Below are 15,587 nucleotides of genomic sequence, written 5' to 3'. Positions count from 1 at the left end.
TCCAGATTCTGGTACCTACACCTATCAGTTTTATTTTTCACTTCCCACTCCTTTCTAGGCCTAAAAAAAAATCACTAAATTGCTTTCAAATTAATTAAGTAGCCTCCTTCTTTTTCAATGAATGCTAACACTTTTTTTTTTCCTCGGTAGTTTTAGTTACCTCTCTTTAGGATCTGTAGCTATTACTCACACTCTCTTCATTCCTTTCTGCCTGAAAAGCTCTCTGTCCTTGGTTGTCAGGACAGCATCACCATCCTGGGTTTCAGCTTGTCCTCTGGATGCTCTTCCTTCTCTGCCTCAGTGGATAATGTGATGTTCCTAATGAGTGATTCCAAGAACTCATATTTCACTCTCAAGATCCTCTGGGTAGGTAGATATACTCCTATGACCTCACTACCTCTGAGAAGAGCTGTCTCTCAAATCCCTCTCCATCACAGATGTCTAGCTGGGGCGCCAAGAATGTATATTCAATTGCTGCCCCACACTGCTCCCCTTGGAAAGCATCATACTATCTCGGATAACAAAGTAAAGCCAGAGTGTGCTCTTTTGATTCTTCACACTCACACATACCTAGCAAACTAGTTAATGTTTTTCCACAACTGAAACACCTTTTCTATCCTTGTAGTTCTATCGTTTACTTCTAATTAGAGCCAGTATGATTTCTTATCTGCAGTGTGGTAAGAGTTTCTGAATAGGTGTTCTCACCTACTTTGCCACCATTCATACAATTTATTTTATTATTTGCTAACTATAATAACAGTTTTTAATTCATTTTCATTTAATTAGTCTTAACAGTATGTGCACACGTTCTCAAAAAAGTAGTTCATAACACTGCGGGAGATGCATTGTTTATCCTATCCCACAGAATAGATTTGCAGGCTTTCTTTGACATTCCAGAAAAAATATACTGATACAAAGAATTCGAAGTTAAGCCATTATCTCCAGCTAGGCAGCACACTATTTGCGGGGAGGAGGAGTGCAACAAAGCTCTACCAGATCTCTCTTTCTGAACTTCCTGTCCTTTTGCCTTTAATTTTTATTCAGCTGTTAAAAGAAATTAGTACATGAAGATTGCACATAGTTATCAGTCTCTCTCCAACATACATAGTCTCAAAATTACTGTTCGACAATTTCCTTCAAATCATTCAATGGACCCTATAAGCTTCTGTATTGAAAAACTAATATTAAGTCCAGCTTGTAGGAACACAGTTCAGCTTTCTAATGGGTTTTAACCCCATGTTCCAAGCTCCTACAGCGAATAATAAAGACTTCACCAGAACACTAACATTTTCTTATGAAAATGTAATCAGGAAACTTTTATACACAATTAACAGGAAAATGGCTCTTTCAAAGTTAAAGGACAAAGAATATTTTACAAACTGGATTTAAAATTCTTTTACGATTGATAAATATGGGAGAAATGCTGTTGAGAAATATACCAAAAGCTTAACCACAGTGAAAACACAGAGGAGTTTATCTTGTATATAGTTCTTTGAATTTTAAAACATGTCTACAATGAGTATGAGTTAGTTTTTAATGTTTAGACTTAAAAACGGATTTGTATTTTCATCAAATGATAAAAATTATGTGATTTAAAATTAAATTCATTGGGAGTAACATTGGTTAATAACATTATATGAATTTCAAGTGTACAACTTTCTAGTGGGATAGCTGTATCCTCAGGTGCTTACCACCTGAACCTTAGTCTCCTCCATCATCATATATTTGACTCCCTTTATGCTCTTCATTATCCTCCAATTCCACTCCCTTCTGGTAACTGCCATTCTATCGTCTGTATCTGTCAAGATCTTTTTTTTGGGGGGGAGGGGCAGTTATCAGGGTAAAGTTGGCTTCATAAAATTAGTTAGGAAATAGTCTTTCTTCTTCTTAAGTTTTTGGAAGAGGATGAGAAAGATTTATATTAAATGTCTGAATGTTTGGCAGAATTCACCAATGAAGCCATTTGGTCCTGCACTTTTGTTTTAAGGGTAGATTTTATACTCTTTCAACTTGCTTACCAGTGATAGGTCGTGAGTGATGGATCTATTTAGATTTTGCCATTTTTTAAAAAAAATTTAAGTATATTTGTATACAATATTATATTAGTTATATATTATTAGTTTCAGGTGTACAGCATAGTGATGTGACATTTTTATACCTTACAGTGGTGATCACCGCACTGATTCTAGTAATCATCTGTCACTGTGAAAACATCACAATATTCCCCTTCACCCTTTTCACCCATTCCCCGGCCACTTCCCCTCTAGCAACCATCCCTTTATTCTCTGGTTTCTGTAAGGCTGTTCTTGTTCTGTTTTGTTTGTTTGTTTTGTTTTTCTTGATTCCACATATAACTGAAATTATACAGTATTCGTCTTTCTCTTTCTTACCTATTTCGCTTAGCATAATACCCTTTAGGTCCATCAATGTTGTGCAAATGGAAAGACTGCGTTCTTTTTATTGCACTATAATATATATATATACACATATATATATACACACACACACACACATATGTGTATATATATATACATATATATATACATATATATGTGTGTGATACACACACACACATACATACATATATGCCACACTTCCTTGTCCATTCATGTACTGACGAACACCTAGTTTGCTTCCATGTCCTGGCTATTATAGTCAATTAGTGTTTTCATTTCCTTCAAATAATACCCAGAAGTGGAACTGCTGAGATGTATTGTACATCTATTTTTAGGTTTTTTTTTTTTTTTTAGGATATGACTGTTTTTTTATAGCGGCTGCACTAATTTGCAGTCCCACCAACAGTGCACAAAGGTTTCATTTTTCTCTACATTGTCACCAATGCATGTTATTTGTTACTTTTTGAAAGTAGTCATAGTATCTGCTGTGATGTGGTATCACATTTCGATTTGCATTTTCCCGATTCGTAATATTGAGCCTCTTTTCATATATTAATTGGGCATCTGTATGTCTTCTTGAAGAAATGTTTTTTCATGTCCTCTGCCTATTTCTGATCAGATTGTTTAATACTGTGTTACCGAACTATAGAGTTCCTGATTTATTTTCGGATATCAACCCCGTACCAGATATATCATTTTCAAATATATTTTCCCATTTAGTAGGTTGTGTTTGTTTCACTGAAGGTTTCCTTTGCTGTGCAGAAGGTTTTGATGAAGTCTTATTTGTTTATTTTTGCTCTTGTTTCCCTTGCTCGAGGGGGAATATTCAAAAACATCTTGCTCAGACTAATATCAACTGGTTTAGTACCTCTTTTTTTCCGCCCAGGAGATTTATTGTTTCAGGCCTTACATTTAAGTTTACTTCTATTTTGAGTTTCTTTTTACATGTGGCATAACTGAGTAGTCCAGTTTCATTTTCACATATATCTGTTGTTTTCCCAACAACATTTGTTGAAGAGACTGTCATTTTTCCATTGTATATTCCTGCCTCCTTTTTTGTAGTTTAGTTGAGCATTGGGCGGGAGTTTATTTCTGGCTTCTTTATTTGATTGATCTATGTGTGTTTTTGTGCCAGTACTATACTGTTTTGATTATTAAAGCTTTGAGTCCAGCTTGAAATCAAGGCGTATGATACCTTCAACTTTGTTCTTCTTTCTCAAGATTTCTGTGTCTATTTGGGGTCTTTTGTGGTTCCATTATCAATTTTAGGATTAATTTGTTCCAGTTCTGAGAAAAATGTCATTGGTATTTTGATAAGGATTGTACTGAATCTGTAGATTGCTTTGGGTAGTACAATCATTTTAATGATGCTAATTCTTTCAATCCATGATCACAGTATATGCTTCCATGTGTGTCCCATTCAATTTCTTTCTTTGATTTCTAATTAGTTTTCGAGGACAGGCCTCTTCACTTCTTGATTAAATTTATTCCTATGTATTTTATTCTTTTTGATGCAATCGTGAATGGAATTTTAAAATTTCTCCTGATTGTTATTTTGTATAAAAATGTGACAGATCTCTGAGTATTAATTTTGCATCCTGCTACTTTATTGAATTATTTTATTAATTCAATTTCATTTTTGTGAATTCCTTAGGGTTTTCCTGTATACAGTACCATGCTATCTGTAAATAGTGACTGTTTTACATCTTCCTTTCCAATTTGGATGCCTTTTATTTCTTTTTCTCGTCTGACTGTTATGGCTAAGACTTCCAACACTACATTGAATAACAGTGATGAGAGTGGGCATCCTTGTCTTGTTCATGAAAGCTTTGCACCTTTGAGTGTGTTAGCTGTGGGCTTGTCATGTATGGTCTTGATCAAGTTGAAGTATGTTGCTTCTGTACCTATTTCATTGAGAGTTTATCATAATAGATGTCAAACTTTGTCAAAGGCTCTTTTTCTGCATCTATTGAGATAATCATATGATTTTTATCCTTGGTTTTATTATTTAATAGTCTTTTTCAATGATCCATTCTTTCTGTGTTGTCTTTTATATTCCTTCCTCTTTCATTTCTGATTTTATTTTTTGTGTGTTCTCCTTTATGCCTGAATCTTGCTAGAGGCTTGTCAATTTTATATACATTTTCAAAGAACAAGCTCTTAGTTTTATTGATCTTTTCGTTTTTCTATTTTCTATTTCATTTATTTTAACTCTGGTCTTTATTATTTCCTTTGTTCTACTTACTTGGGGTTTTGTTTGTCCCTCTTTTCTCACTTTCTTTAAGTGTAAATTTAGATGTTCACATGAGATTTTTCCTGTTTCTTGATGAAGGCCTATATAGCTATTAACTTTTGTCTTATAAGTGCTTTTGCTGGATCCATAAATTTTGTAAGATTGTGTTTTCATTTTCATTTGTCTCGAGGTTGTTTTTGACTTCCTGTTTGATTTCCTTTTTGATCTGTTGTTTGAAGCATGTTGTTTAAGCACATATTTGTGTTTCTCTTTTCAGTTTTCTTCTGGTTGTTGAGTTCTAATTCCATGTTATTGTAGGCAGACAACATGTTTGATATATTTTCGATCTTCTTGAATTTACTGAGGCTTGTTTTGTGACCTAGTATGTGATCTATCCTGGAAAATGGTCTATGTGCACTTGAGAAAAATGTGTCCTCTGCAGTTTTTGAATGAAATGCTCCAGGATGGTTATTAAGTCAAACTGGCTTGGATGAATTGTCCCCTTTATCATTATAAAATATCCATCTTTGTCTCTTGTTCCCTTTTTTATCTCGAAATCTATTTTGCTTCCTATAGGTATGGCTACCCCTGCTTTTCCTTGGATGCCATTTGCTCGAAGTATCATCTTCCATACTTTTGAGCTTATTTTTTTCTTTGTAGCTGAGATGAGTCCTCTGAAGGCAACATAGAGTTGGGTCTTATATTTTAACGCATCCCACTACTCTGTGCCTTTTAATTGGTGAGTTTGGTCCATTTACATTTAGGGTGATTATTGACATACAAGGTCTTACTACAGCCATTTTATGTTCTGTTTTCTGGTTGCTTTATATCTTGCATTGTTTCTTTTCTCTTGCGATTCTGCCTGCTTTTTTTTTGAAAATTTTCTATAATTTTTTTTCTCTTTTTCCTCTTTCTTGTTCTGTGTCTCAGCTCTGTTTTGTTTGTTTTGTGTTTACTACTACTTTTGTGTAAAATGTCTTATACATAGTCCTTTTTCTTCTGACTGCCTCTGATCTCACTCACCTGTAATTTTGTCTTTTTCCTCCTCCCTTTTTGATTTTGTTGTCATGAATTATCCTTTGTTATATAGTGCATTTGTTACCAAATTTCAGGAGTTATAGTTATTTTTAAATATCTTCTTTTCTCTTTAAACTTTATGTTATACAGAAGTGTTTAATGATCTAAAGTAGATGTGCAGTATCCTGCTTCTTTCAGTTTGTTAATCATACTATTCAATGTTCTTTATACTTTTGCCTTTTTTGCTTCTGGTAGAAGAGCTCCTTTCAACATTTCTTGTAATGATGGTCTTCCGGTGGTAAATTCTCTCATGTTTTGTTGGTCTGTGAAAGCTTTTATTTCTCCTTCACACTGAAAAGATAACTTTGCTGCATATATTACCCTTGGCTGATGATTCGTATCTTTCAATATTTTGAATATTTTCTTACAGTATCTCATAACTTTGGATATTCTAATAGGGTTTCTTTTATAGGTTATAGAATTTTTTTCCCTTGGCTGCCTTCAGAATACTTTGTCATTAATTTTTGACAGTTTGAATAAAATGATCTTGACGAAGGTGTTTTGGTATTCATGTGTTCTCTTTGCTTTGCCTGTTTTGAAGTCCAGTTCTTTCCCTATGGTTACTTAGTTCTCATTGACCATCGCTTCCAACAGGCTTTTTCTTCCCCTCTCTCTGTATTCTCCTTTTGGACCTATTTTCCTCATGTTGCTCTTTTTAATGTAGTCAGTTCACATAAAGTTCTTCCTTTCTTTTCTTTCTTTCTTTCTTTCTTTCTTTCTTTCTTTCTTTCTTTCTTTCTTTCTTTCTCTCTCTCTCTCTCTCTCTCTCTCTCTCTCTCTCTCTCTCTCCCTCCCTCCCTCCCTCCCTCCCTCCCTCTCTCCCTCCCTCCCTCCCTTCCTTCCTAACTTTTAGTTCTCTCTTTGATTCCTCCTGGGTCATTTCTAGATTTCTATCTTTGAGCTAATTCTCTCCTCCATCGGGACCGATCTTTCCTAATGTATTCCTCATCTCATATATTGAGTCATTTATTGAGAATTTTCTGTTTGGTTATTTTTTATGGTTTCAATCTCTTTAGTAAAGTATCTCTTTTGTTCATTAATTTTATTCCTGAGCTCATTAAACTGCCTTTCTTCGCTACCTTGTATATCACTGAGTTTCTTCATAACTATAATCCTAAATTCTCCATCATTTAAATCACAGTCCTCCATGACTTTGAGATTTGGTTTCTGGAGACTTTTCATTTTCTTTCTGTGCTTCTAGTTATCTTGATTTTTTACAGTATTTGATGGATTATTTTTCTGTCTGTGCATTTGAGGTAGTGGCCTGTTTCCTTGTTTATATATTATGTGGCTTTTAACAATTCTGCAAGTTAATAATAAGTGTGCTTTCTTTTGTTTTCCAGTAGATGGGGGTAAAGTGCAAATTCTTGTTTTCTCTTACTGGCGCTGTTTGTGCCTATGGTATTGGAGTGGATCAGCATACCTTTGCATGAATATAAATGCTCCGGACTCACTGAAATGGTGGGTTGCCCTTCTGTGATCAACTTATGTCAGTCATGGGGCACAAGTGTGGCGGGAAATGTGGAGGAGGATAGAACCAGTTTTTTGAGTTCTGAGAACTACCTCCTATTTCTGATGTGTTTTCCACTGGGCTCTGTGGGGTTTGTGGGGCAGAGGAGTTGAAAGTTCATAGTATGGCAGCTCTGCCCCTTCTAGTAATGGCAGTTAGCCCCACTGTGTTTCCAGCTTCCTAGTCCACTTCCACCCAGCTCTGCCACAATGAGGAGTGTGGAAAGGTATCTCTTCTGGGAGAGAAACTGCTTCTGACTCTCTCATGCTCCAGGCCATACTGTAAGGGCTGCATCCTGACCTATGCGCAGCTACTGCATTCACTGGAGTCATGCGTTGGGCCAAACTGCATCAGAGGCCACTGTGCATTCTTCTCCCAAGCCTGCCTCCTCTACATCTTCCAGTACTCCCACTTTAGATGTCCCACTGTGTAGATCTTTCAGACATGTTGGTGTTTTGAGCAGGGGACCTTTTGTTGAGTTAACATTGTTCATCTGACTTATTATAAATTTAACGGGAGAAACAAGGAGTCTCTTCCCTCTTCCATGAAGCTTACATCACTATCATTCATATCTCAAATTGCTACCATAAGAATATTGATATGATACAGTGACTTACGTTCTCCCTAGTCAAATGCTTTTCAATGGCTACCCAAAGGCCTCAAGGCAATGTCTAAGGCTCCTTAACATGACTAACAAACTTTTAAAATCTGTGACTATCAGGACCCTGCTCACTCTTGCACACTATTCTCAATTCCTTGTGGTGCCCATTAAATTACTACAATTACTTCAGCACGCTAGGCCTCCGTACAACATTTTACTTCTGCTTTGGCCAGACAACCTACCATTCATCTCACCCACTTATCTTTCAGTTTCATTTTAGATGACACTTCTTCCTTGCAGCTCTTGACAACTCAAACTCAAAATATTGAGCTAAGTGTCCTCATGCTGCCCTAACTTTCTTCACTATAGCATTTTTCATATCATAACTGTTTATTCCTTATACTCCCCGGACTGTCATCTTCTTGAGTACCAAGTCTCACTCATCACTACATTTCTAGTACCTAATTATGAACACATTCTCCATTACTGCTATGATCAGAAATGGCATTTTAATATTATCAAGGTGAACTCCAAATACCATGGGTTATATTTTTTCCTTAAGTATCGTAATGAAAGATTCTAGTCCTTCCTTCTTCAATAATACTGATGATGTTAATAACTTTGGAAACAGCAAACATTAAGCACCACCTGTGCCAACCATTATTTTAAATGCTTGTAACTAACTTAAACTTCATGATCACCTAGCGCAGTGTGTCCCCTATAGTTGCTATTCAAGAAAATTCGGAACTCAATAAACCACTACTATCAAATAGAAAACAATGGTGAAGAATATAATGTAGCGAATATAATATTTTAAATAATCATTTTAAAGATTTATGCCCTGGAGAACTTTTGGACCATATAAGATCTTTTGTTGTCTATTTTCCAGTGCTCTGGCAACCTTGCAATTGACAAGATAATAAATGCTGTCTTTGCATTGTAATAGGAAGACTTAGAAAACTACTGTGTAAGCACTTGTTGATCTTGTCTTATTTAATTAGAAAGAAAGAAAAGACAATAGGCAGAAGACACCACTCATAACAGGAGATTTGAGTTTTGTCCAAAAAAGTAAACTTCTCCTGGAGAAATGAGATTGGTCCCCAAAATTTGACAAATGTTCCCTGTTGCTACTTTGAACTATTTGACAACTACCTCTAAGATGGCAAGTCTCCCAGGCACAACATTGTTTGCTTACAAACTTCCTCCTTCTGCCTGCTTCAAAAATGAAATGTAGGGAATTCAGTCTGTAGCAAGTAATGGCTATGTGTAGCGCCAGCGGGAAGATAAGTAATCAGGGGGATAGTTTCAAAAACTATATAAAAGTCTAACCAATGTACTGCGTATGTGAAACTCATAATAAAATAAAATACAATGCTAAAAAAGTGAAATGTTTATTTTTCCTACACATGTTCCCTTCCCAGCATATTGAGTTCTCATTTTTCACTTTCTTTAAGTTTTAGTTTATCCCGATTTTACCTTTTAATCTTCAACTCAACCTTGTTTTACCTCCTCTTCATTTCTAGTTTCATTTCCTTCCCTGTTGGACCCTATTCACTTTATCCTCTATTGCAAATAACTCTCAACATCTCCTGCAACTTCTAGCTTTAGGCCTATTCTAAAATTAATTCTTCTTTTAAAATTTCCTCTAATTTCCTTCTTACCATCATGGTTACCTTCCCTCTCCCATAGAAATGAACTTTTAAATCATCAATTACATAACTGGAGTGTCTAGAGGCCTGCAGACTCTTCATTAACAGGGGAAGACAGAGCTTCTCTGACTCTCGGCTGCCTTTGCCTTAGCGTTTTGGGCACCACAGAAAAGCCATCCTCAGCATGGATCCTTAAAAAACATTCCTCCTGAAGGCTGAAGAATTTTTCCTGGGCTCTAAGCCCCAGCTGAATATTATGTATAATTTCTTGGCACTTAATAGCTATAAAAGAATGTTGAGACCAAGGTGAAAAATTGGCCATTCGCAAACACAAGTGTAACAAAACAGACAGGACCTTGACATGCTAGCGAAGAGAGAGCAGAAGAGAGAATTTTGGAAGAGTGACTACAGCTTACGGGGGATTTGAGCTGGAGTGTGTTTCTCACTAATGTAGCTTGGTTAGAAAAGGTCCCTGAGTGTGTAACATCGCAACTGAGTTTTAAGGATAAAGAGCCAATAATGCAAGAGGCAGGAGGAGAATGTACCCAGACTTAGAGAAAAGCAGGTGCAGAAGCCCCAGAGAGGCAGAGTTTACCCTGTCTGATGAGCAGAAAAGTCTTCCTTTCCTTCAGTCATTTGTTACATGCTGTCAGAGAATCATGCTCCTTCCCTGTAGATCACTTCTCTGGGGTTATAACATATTGGCATTATGGTTTGGTTACTGTCTGCCATTCCTAGTAAATTTTAGCAAATAGTTATTGATTGCCTACTGTGTGTCTAGCACTGGGGATCTAACTGAGCAAAACACAGTCCCTTTTTATATTCCTGTATTCACGTGTGCATGCAGACAAATAGAGAAATAAGGATCAAAAAATAAAGAAGGGCTTGTTATTGTTCACCAGTGTATCCTCAGGACCAGCACAGGACCTGGCACATACAAGGCAAATATTTGTAGAGTGACTGTTGCTAAGGAAAGAATGTAACATTTAGACAGCACATGTCATGGGATCTTCAAAATAACTTGGGCATAGAATCCCACATGCATATAAAGATAGAAGGAAATATACCAACTGTTATAATGGCTGTCCTTTGATTGTGTATGTTTTATACAACAAGCATGTTTTTAGCATATATATATATATTTAATACACATTACATTCGATAAAACACGAATCAAACTTAGAGGATGGCCTTGTCCTTTAGTTTATGAGCTGATAGAGGGAAACCCTTTTAACGTTATTTATCGTTCATTTCTTAAGATACTCGTTTCTCATTCGGTTTGGTTACAGATATTTTCTAGGTTGCTTCGGATTTTCCTTCACACGGAACCCAACCTAATGAAAATAAAAATGCCCTAAGGACATTAGGGAATAGAATAAGATACTGCCTATATTGGAGGGGAATAGTAAAGTTGACTCTATTGTTTACAAAAAAAAAAAAAAATAGTAACAGCCTGCACACCAAAACATTACCGTTTGGGGGCCACAAGGAGCCTGTTACCTTTATGTACAAAAAGCACTGTGCGCCATTCCCTATGAACCCCAGGCACCTAGAACCTGCTCTCACTCACTCAAAGGTTCCATGCACCCCAGCCCCCTTCAAAGCAAGCAGAGTGTCCTTGTCACACACTCCGCATCGATGACTCAGCCACTACTCTAAAGCACGCCACCTGTAACCCTGGGCCCATACTACCCCAGCCCAACCCAGCGGGGCAAAAACATTCCACAGGCCAAGGCATCAACTCGCGCAGCGAATACGGCGCAAATATCCCCAGGCGCGCAGCAGGGGCCCTAACAACATTCCTGTGCATCTGGGCATTCGTGGACGAACCCTCACCTTGAGCATTCGGTCCGCGCTCCCCGGCCCCATTGGTACAATCCCCAAACACCTGCAAACTCGAATTTCAAAGGACACACCTTGGCCCCCGGCAAACGCAGGTTACACTTAGCGCCTAGCATGGCTCGGTGCCTACCACCCAGCAACCTTCGCTGCGAGCACTACGTGGTCCCCACTCCCGCGGATCCACGCACAGCGCAGCTCGGGGATCTCTGGCTAGGCCTTCACCCCCCACTCCCTAACACCCAGGTCGACCCAACCCCGCGCCTCCGACCCGACCCACCAAGCCAAGCTCCCTCCCCGCCCTGGTTCCAGTCGGCCTGCTCCACAGCCAGCTCCAGGTCGCCCTCGGGGCGCACACCCGCTCCAGGCCCCTACCGGAGGATATGGGTAACAGCAGCACTAGAGCCATCAAAAGGATCCCAAGGAAGCTCCAAGAATCAAAGGGGCTCCCGAGGAGGCGGAGAGGTGCAGTGCGAGGCCTGCAAAAAGCCGTCATTTGGGGGGAGATCAGCGGGAAACCTGAAGGACAGTAAGCATTCACCTTTTTGAGTGCGGTTATCAGACGCAACAATCCCCAGACTCAAAAAGTGTCAAGCGCGGTACCTCAGGTGGGCGTGGCCTGAGGCGTGACCTACAGGAGCCCGAAGCGGTTATTCGGTGGGCTCCAGGCGGGGGCTTGGCATTGGGCGGTGTGTTAGGCTTGGAGGGAGAGCAGAGTGACCCTGGCTCAGGTTATATCAAGGTCCGCTGGCACCTCAAGCTTCGCCCGCTCCGGCCAGCGGGGCTGACCTTTCTCTGACACCATACCTACTCGAAACTACCGCAGCGACTTGTGGGAAATGGCTGGCTCACCGCGCCTCTCTAGACAGTACTGTTTTCAAAAGCTGTCCGGGTGGTACTGAAATAATCATGGACTGAGTACCGCTTTCCTCTGAGGTGTCATTAGCAATGTGAACACGTCAAAAATATTTGGAGGAAATATATCCCTGCTACTTTTCTTCCTGGACAATGCCCTTTAATTCTATTCAGTTAGTGTATTACATGTGTATTAAGAATTTACAAAGCCGGATACCTTAATAGGTCACGTGGGTACCAATGCAGGTAAGACTCTGCTCTGGCCTCCATGGGAGCCCATAGTCTGTGAGGGCACCGGTAGGGATGTTGCTGGAGAGCTTGGACCTCCAGTGACCAGGTTCTTATGTGCTAAAAAAGAAGTTAAGAGTAAATAAACAGCAAGTAGAAAAGTGCAAGGTTGATCAAAGAGAAAGCACACACTCAAGATGGGAGTATGGACGAACTCACAGAGAGTGGTGGGAGATGTCTGAGCTGTAGGCTTTTGTTCTTACAGGGAACAGGGCCCGGAAACGTGGTATTGATGGGGACTTGTCTTTTCCCTGTGGGCGGGAGCTTTTTCTTAATATGGTGTTTTTGGAACCGTTATGGTGTCAGGTGCATGATGGGAGCCACAGTATTTGCAGTGCAGATGAGATGATATTATCACTAGCCAAAGGTTATGCCTTAGCCAAAGACGGCATCTAGTTTAAAAAGACTGGTTTCGGTTAAACTCCCCTTGCCAGAGCTAAAAACGGGGAGGTCTGAAGAAAGGAAAAATTTCCAGTGTCATATCTTGGCAGGGGAAAGAGCATCCCTGGGATATCTATTATGGCTCAGGGGGACTGGGAACAATGGTGCACCCCCACTGAGTGTGTGCTTCAGCAGGCGGTGCTGCCAGTGCGGTGTGATGCAGGGTGAGAGCTGCTCAAGGTGCTGTGCCACGTGGAAGAGGACACATAATACTTTTTAATCCACATTCACCTGGGTGGGCTTTCAACTTTGGTGGAGCTGTGCCTGGGCTGCTGTCTCCAATAGCCAGGCTCACAGGGTCTCCTGTAATTTCAGAAAAGGAGCCTGTGGGGAGACTCTCCAGCCCTCACTCTGAACTGGGGGAGTTCCTCCTCACTCTGCTGCTCACCCAGAGCCTGAGAGGAACCATGGAATTTGCATGCAGTCCTAGATTCCACTGAGGACACTTGAGGCTGGGAACAGGGTGTGGGTACAGACCACTGTGGATGGCTATGTTGGCCTCACAGTGCTCGGCCTGAAGATAAATAACTTTTTTCTTTTCTCTTTTGGTTATCGGTAAATGAAGCAGATCCACTGCCAGGGTGACACAGAGAGGAACAAGATACTCACTGTCAATGTCTCTGAATATATATTTTTCTAAACCATGAGAAATTTTTTTTTCCAATAGTCAGTATTCAGACCACTGTCCCACATTGACACTTTTATTATTTGAAGCTCAATTTCATGGAACGGATTTGGTTTTCTTTTCCAATCCTAAGTTATTTTTCGAAACAAATCAGCCTCGCTCTCTGGTGGTGTCTTTGTTTTGTCCCTCTTCCTGAGAGGACATTTCTTGAGGACTGAATTCATGTAGCTGTGTGTGGAATAAAATCACTCATTTTCTCCGAGAAGGCTTTTGTTTTGCCCCATTTGTTTCCAAAGAAGCAGACCATTTTTTATTATTAGAATAATAAAAAATAAATATTGACAGTACCTCTTTAGCAGGTAACTTACATTTGGCTCTACATTCATGATGGCTTTTACTCATAATAGCTCCATGAGGGAAATGTTAATATTAGCCTCATACTACAGAGAAACAAATGCAGAGAGGTGTAGTCAGCAACTTGCCCAACATCATATGTTTATAAGTGACAGAGTCAGGATTTGAACCCAGTTTTTCAACACAAAAATACTCAACCTCTTGAGGTGCATGGTTGTGATCAATTTATTATGAAGTTTTACTTGGAATTAAAAACTGTGAAGTACTTAGGTGAGGGTGAGGATCGTAACTCTGAGATTCTACTAAATAGCCAAGAATATTTCATTAATTTCTTCAGGAAGGACTTTCTCCTTTCCACACCACCCCCTAACTGGCCTCACTTTCTCACATTCTATTAAGTTACAGCCTGAAAATTGCTTATCTGTCTCTGCTCCATAAGCTTATTAAGGGTAGTGCTGAGGCTCCTGGCACCAGTTACCCCATCATCTGCTGTGGAGTTTGGTCAATGGGTATACAGATGCAAAGGAGGAATAGATGCAAAACCACCTATAAACTCTACACAACAGCCTCAAATGGTACCTTCCTCGAATTACACCACCTAGCCTTATTTCTCCCACTCACCCACTCATTTATTCACCAAATATTTATTCAGTTCAACAAACATATTTTGAACGTCTATGTAGGCCAGGCACTGTGCTAGGCACACAAAGTAGATTAAAAATGGTCTCAGCTCTTAACAGGCTCAGAATAGAGCTGGCAAACAATAAAATGGCGGTTTTAATTCAGTGTGGTTAGGGGAACGTGGAACACTTGGGGAGCTTCTGGTGGAAAGGTCAAAGTATCAATGTGGCACCCCAAGTAGAAGGAATTGTCTGTACATAGGCTTACAAAGATGTGAGAAAGCAAACATACAAGGACAGAAACTCCCTATTCTTTGTTACTTCAAATACCCAGTTTATTCTATTATCTGGCAGCTCAATGTTTCAAGAGTTCTTCTCCAGGTTCTGGAGGTGAATGGTGATTTGTTTAAGTCAATTCCAGTCCGTATTGTCAGTGATCAGTCAAGGCATGGACAAGTGATGCTGTCCTGGCTAATGAGGACAAGTCTGCTGGGGCTTCTGGGGACGTGTTCCTCACTTGTGAAAAGAATCACTGAGGCATGCCTTTTTTTTTTTTTTTTTTGCCATTGAACTTTATTGTGTGAAAATGAAATGGTTAGAGTTTCTGATGCCATCTTTCAGAAACAAGAGGGGAGGCCAAGAAAATTGCAGAGAAGCTGACATAGAGACCTAATATTATTGAGCTGCTATATCAACCCTGGGACTGCTTATTTGATACAAGAGATAATAAACATCTTCATTATTAAACAGCTTATCACTAGTTTTTTGGTAACTTGCAGCCATTAGAAACATCCTTAATGGAGCAGGTGTGGGAATTATGTATATAGCCCCCTCCTACCTTACTGCCTTTGCTCTTGCATTTCCTGCTACCATAGATGCCATCTTACCAATGCTGTCTGTTAAAATCCTACACACCAAGAGACCCACCTCAAATGTCAACTACTTCTAGTCAAACCAGTATAATTCTCCCTCCCATCCGACTTCACCCTCACTTTAAGAGGCAATGACCCATTTCTTTCTTGTATCATGGTTATTTCTATGCTTGTCTTATTTCTATTACTAGATTGGAAATTCTCTGAGGATAGAGACAATGTGTTAT

The 15,587-nt window shown here is 39.3% G+C and overlaps 1 protein-coding gene across 1 annotated transcript in view; it reads right to left on the bottom strand.

The window, feature by feature from the left end:
* LOC107505212 (C4b-binding protein alpha chain-like) overlaps positions 1–11,335 on the bottom strand; it is a 78,978-nt gene extending 67,643 nt beyond the window's left edge. Inside the window, exon 1 of the mRNA XM_036235276.1 lies at positions 11,209–11,335. Within this exon, the coding sequence (XP_036091169.1) occupies positions 11,209–11,335 (127 nt within the window). The remainder of the gene's footprint in view (positions 1–11,208) is intronic.
* Positions 11,336–15,587: the final 4,252 nt, after the last annotated feature.

This window comes from Rousettus aegyptiacus, unplaced genomic scaffold (genome assembly GCF_014176215.1).
Source record: "Rousettus aegyptiacus isolate mRouAeg1 unplaced genomic scaffold, mRouAeg1.p scaffold_m13_p_17, whole genome shotgun sequence".
NCBI lineage: Eukaryota > Metazoa > Chordata > Mammalia > Chiroptera > Pteropodidae > Rousettus > Rousettus aegyptiacus.
The sequence above is the reverse complement of the archived record's forward strand: the minus strand, read 5'-3'. Positions and strand labels throughout refer to the sequence as shown.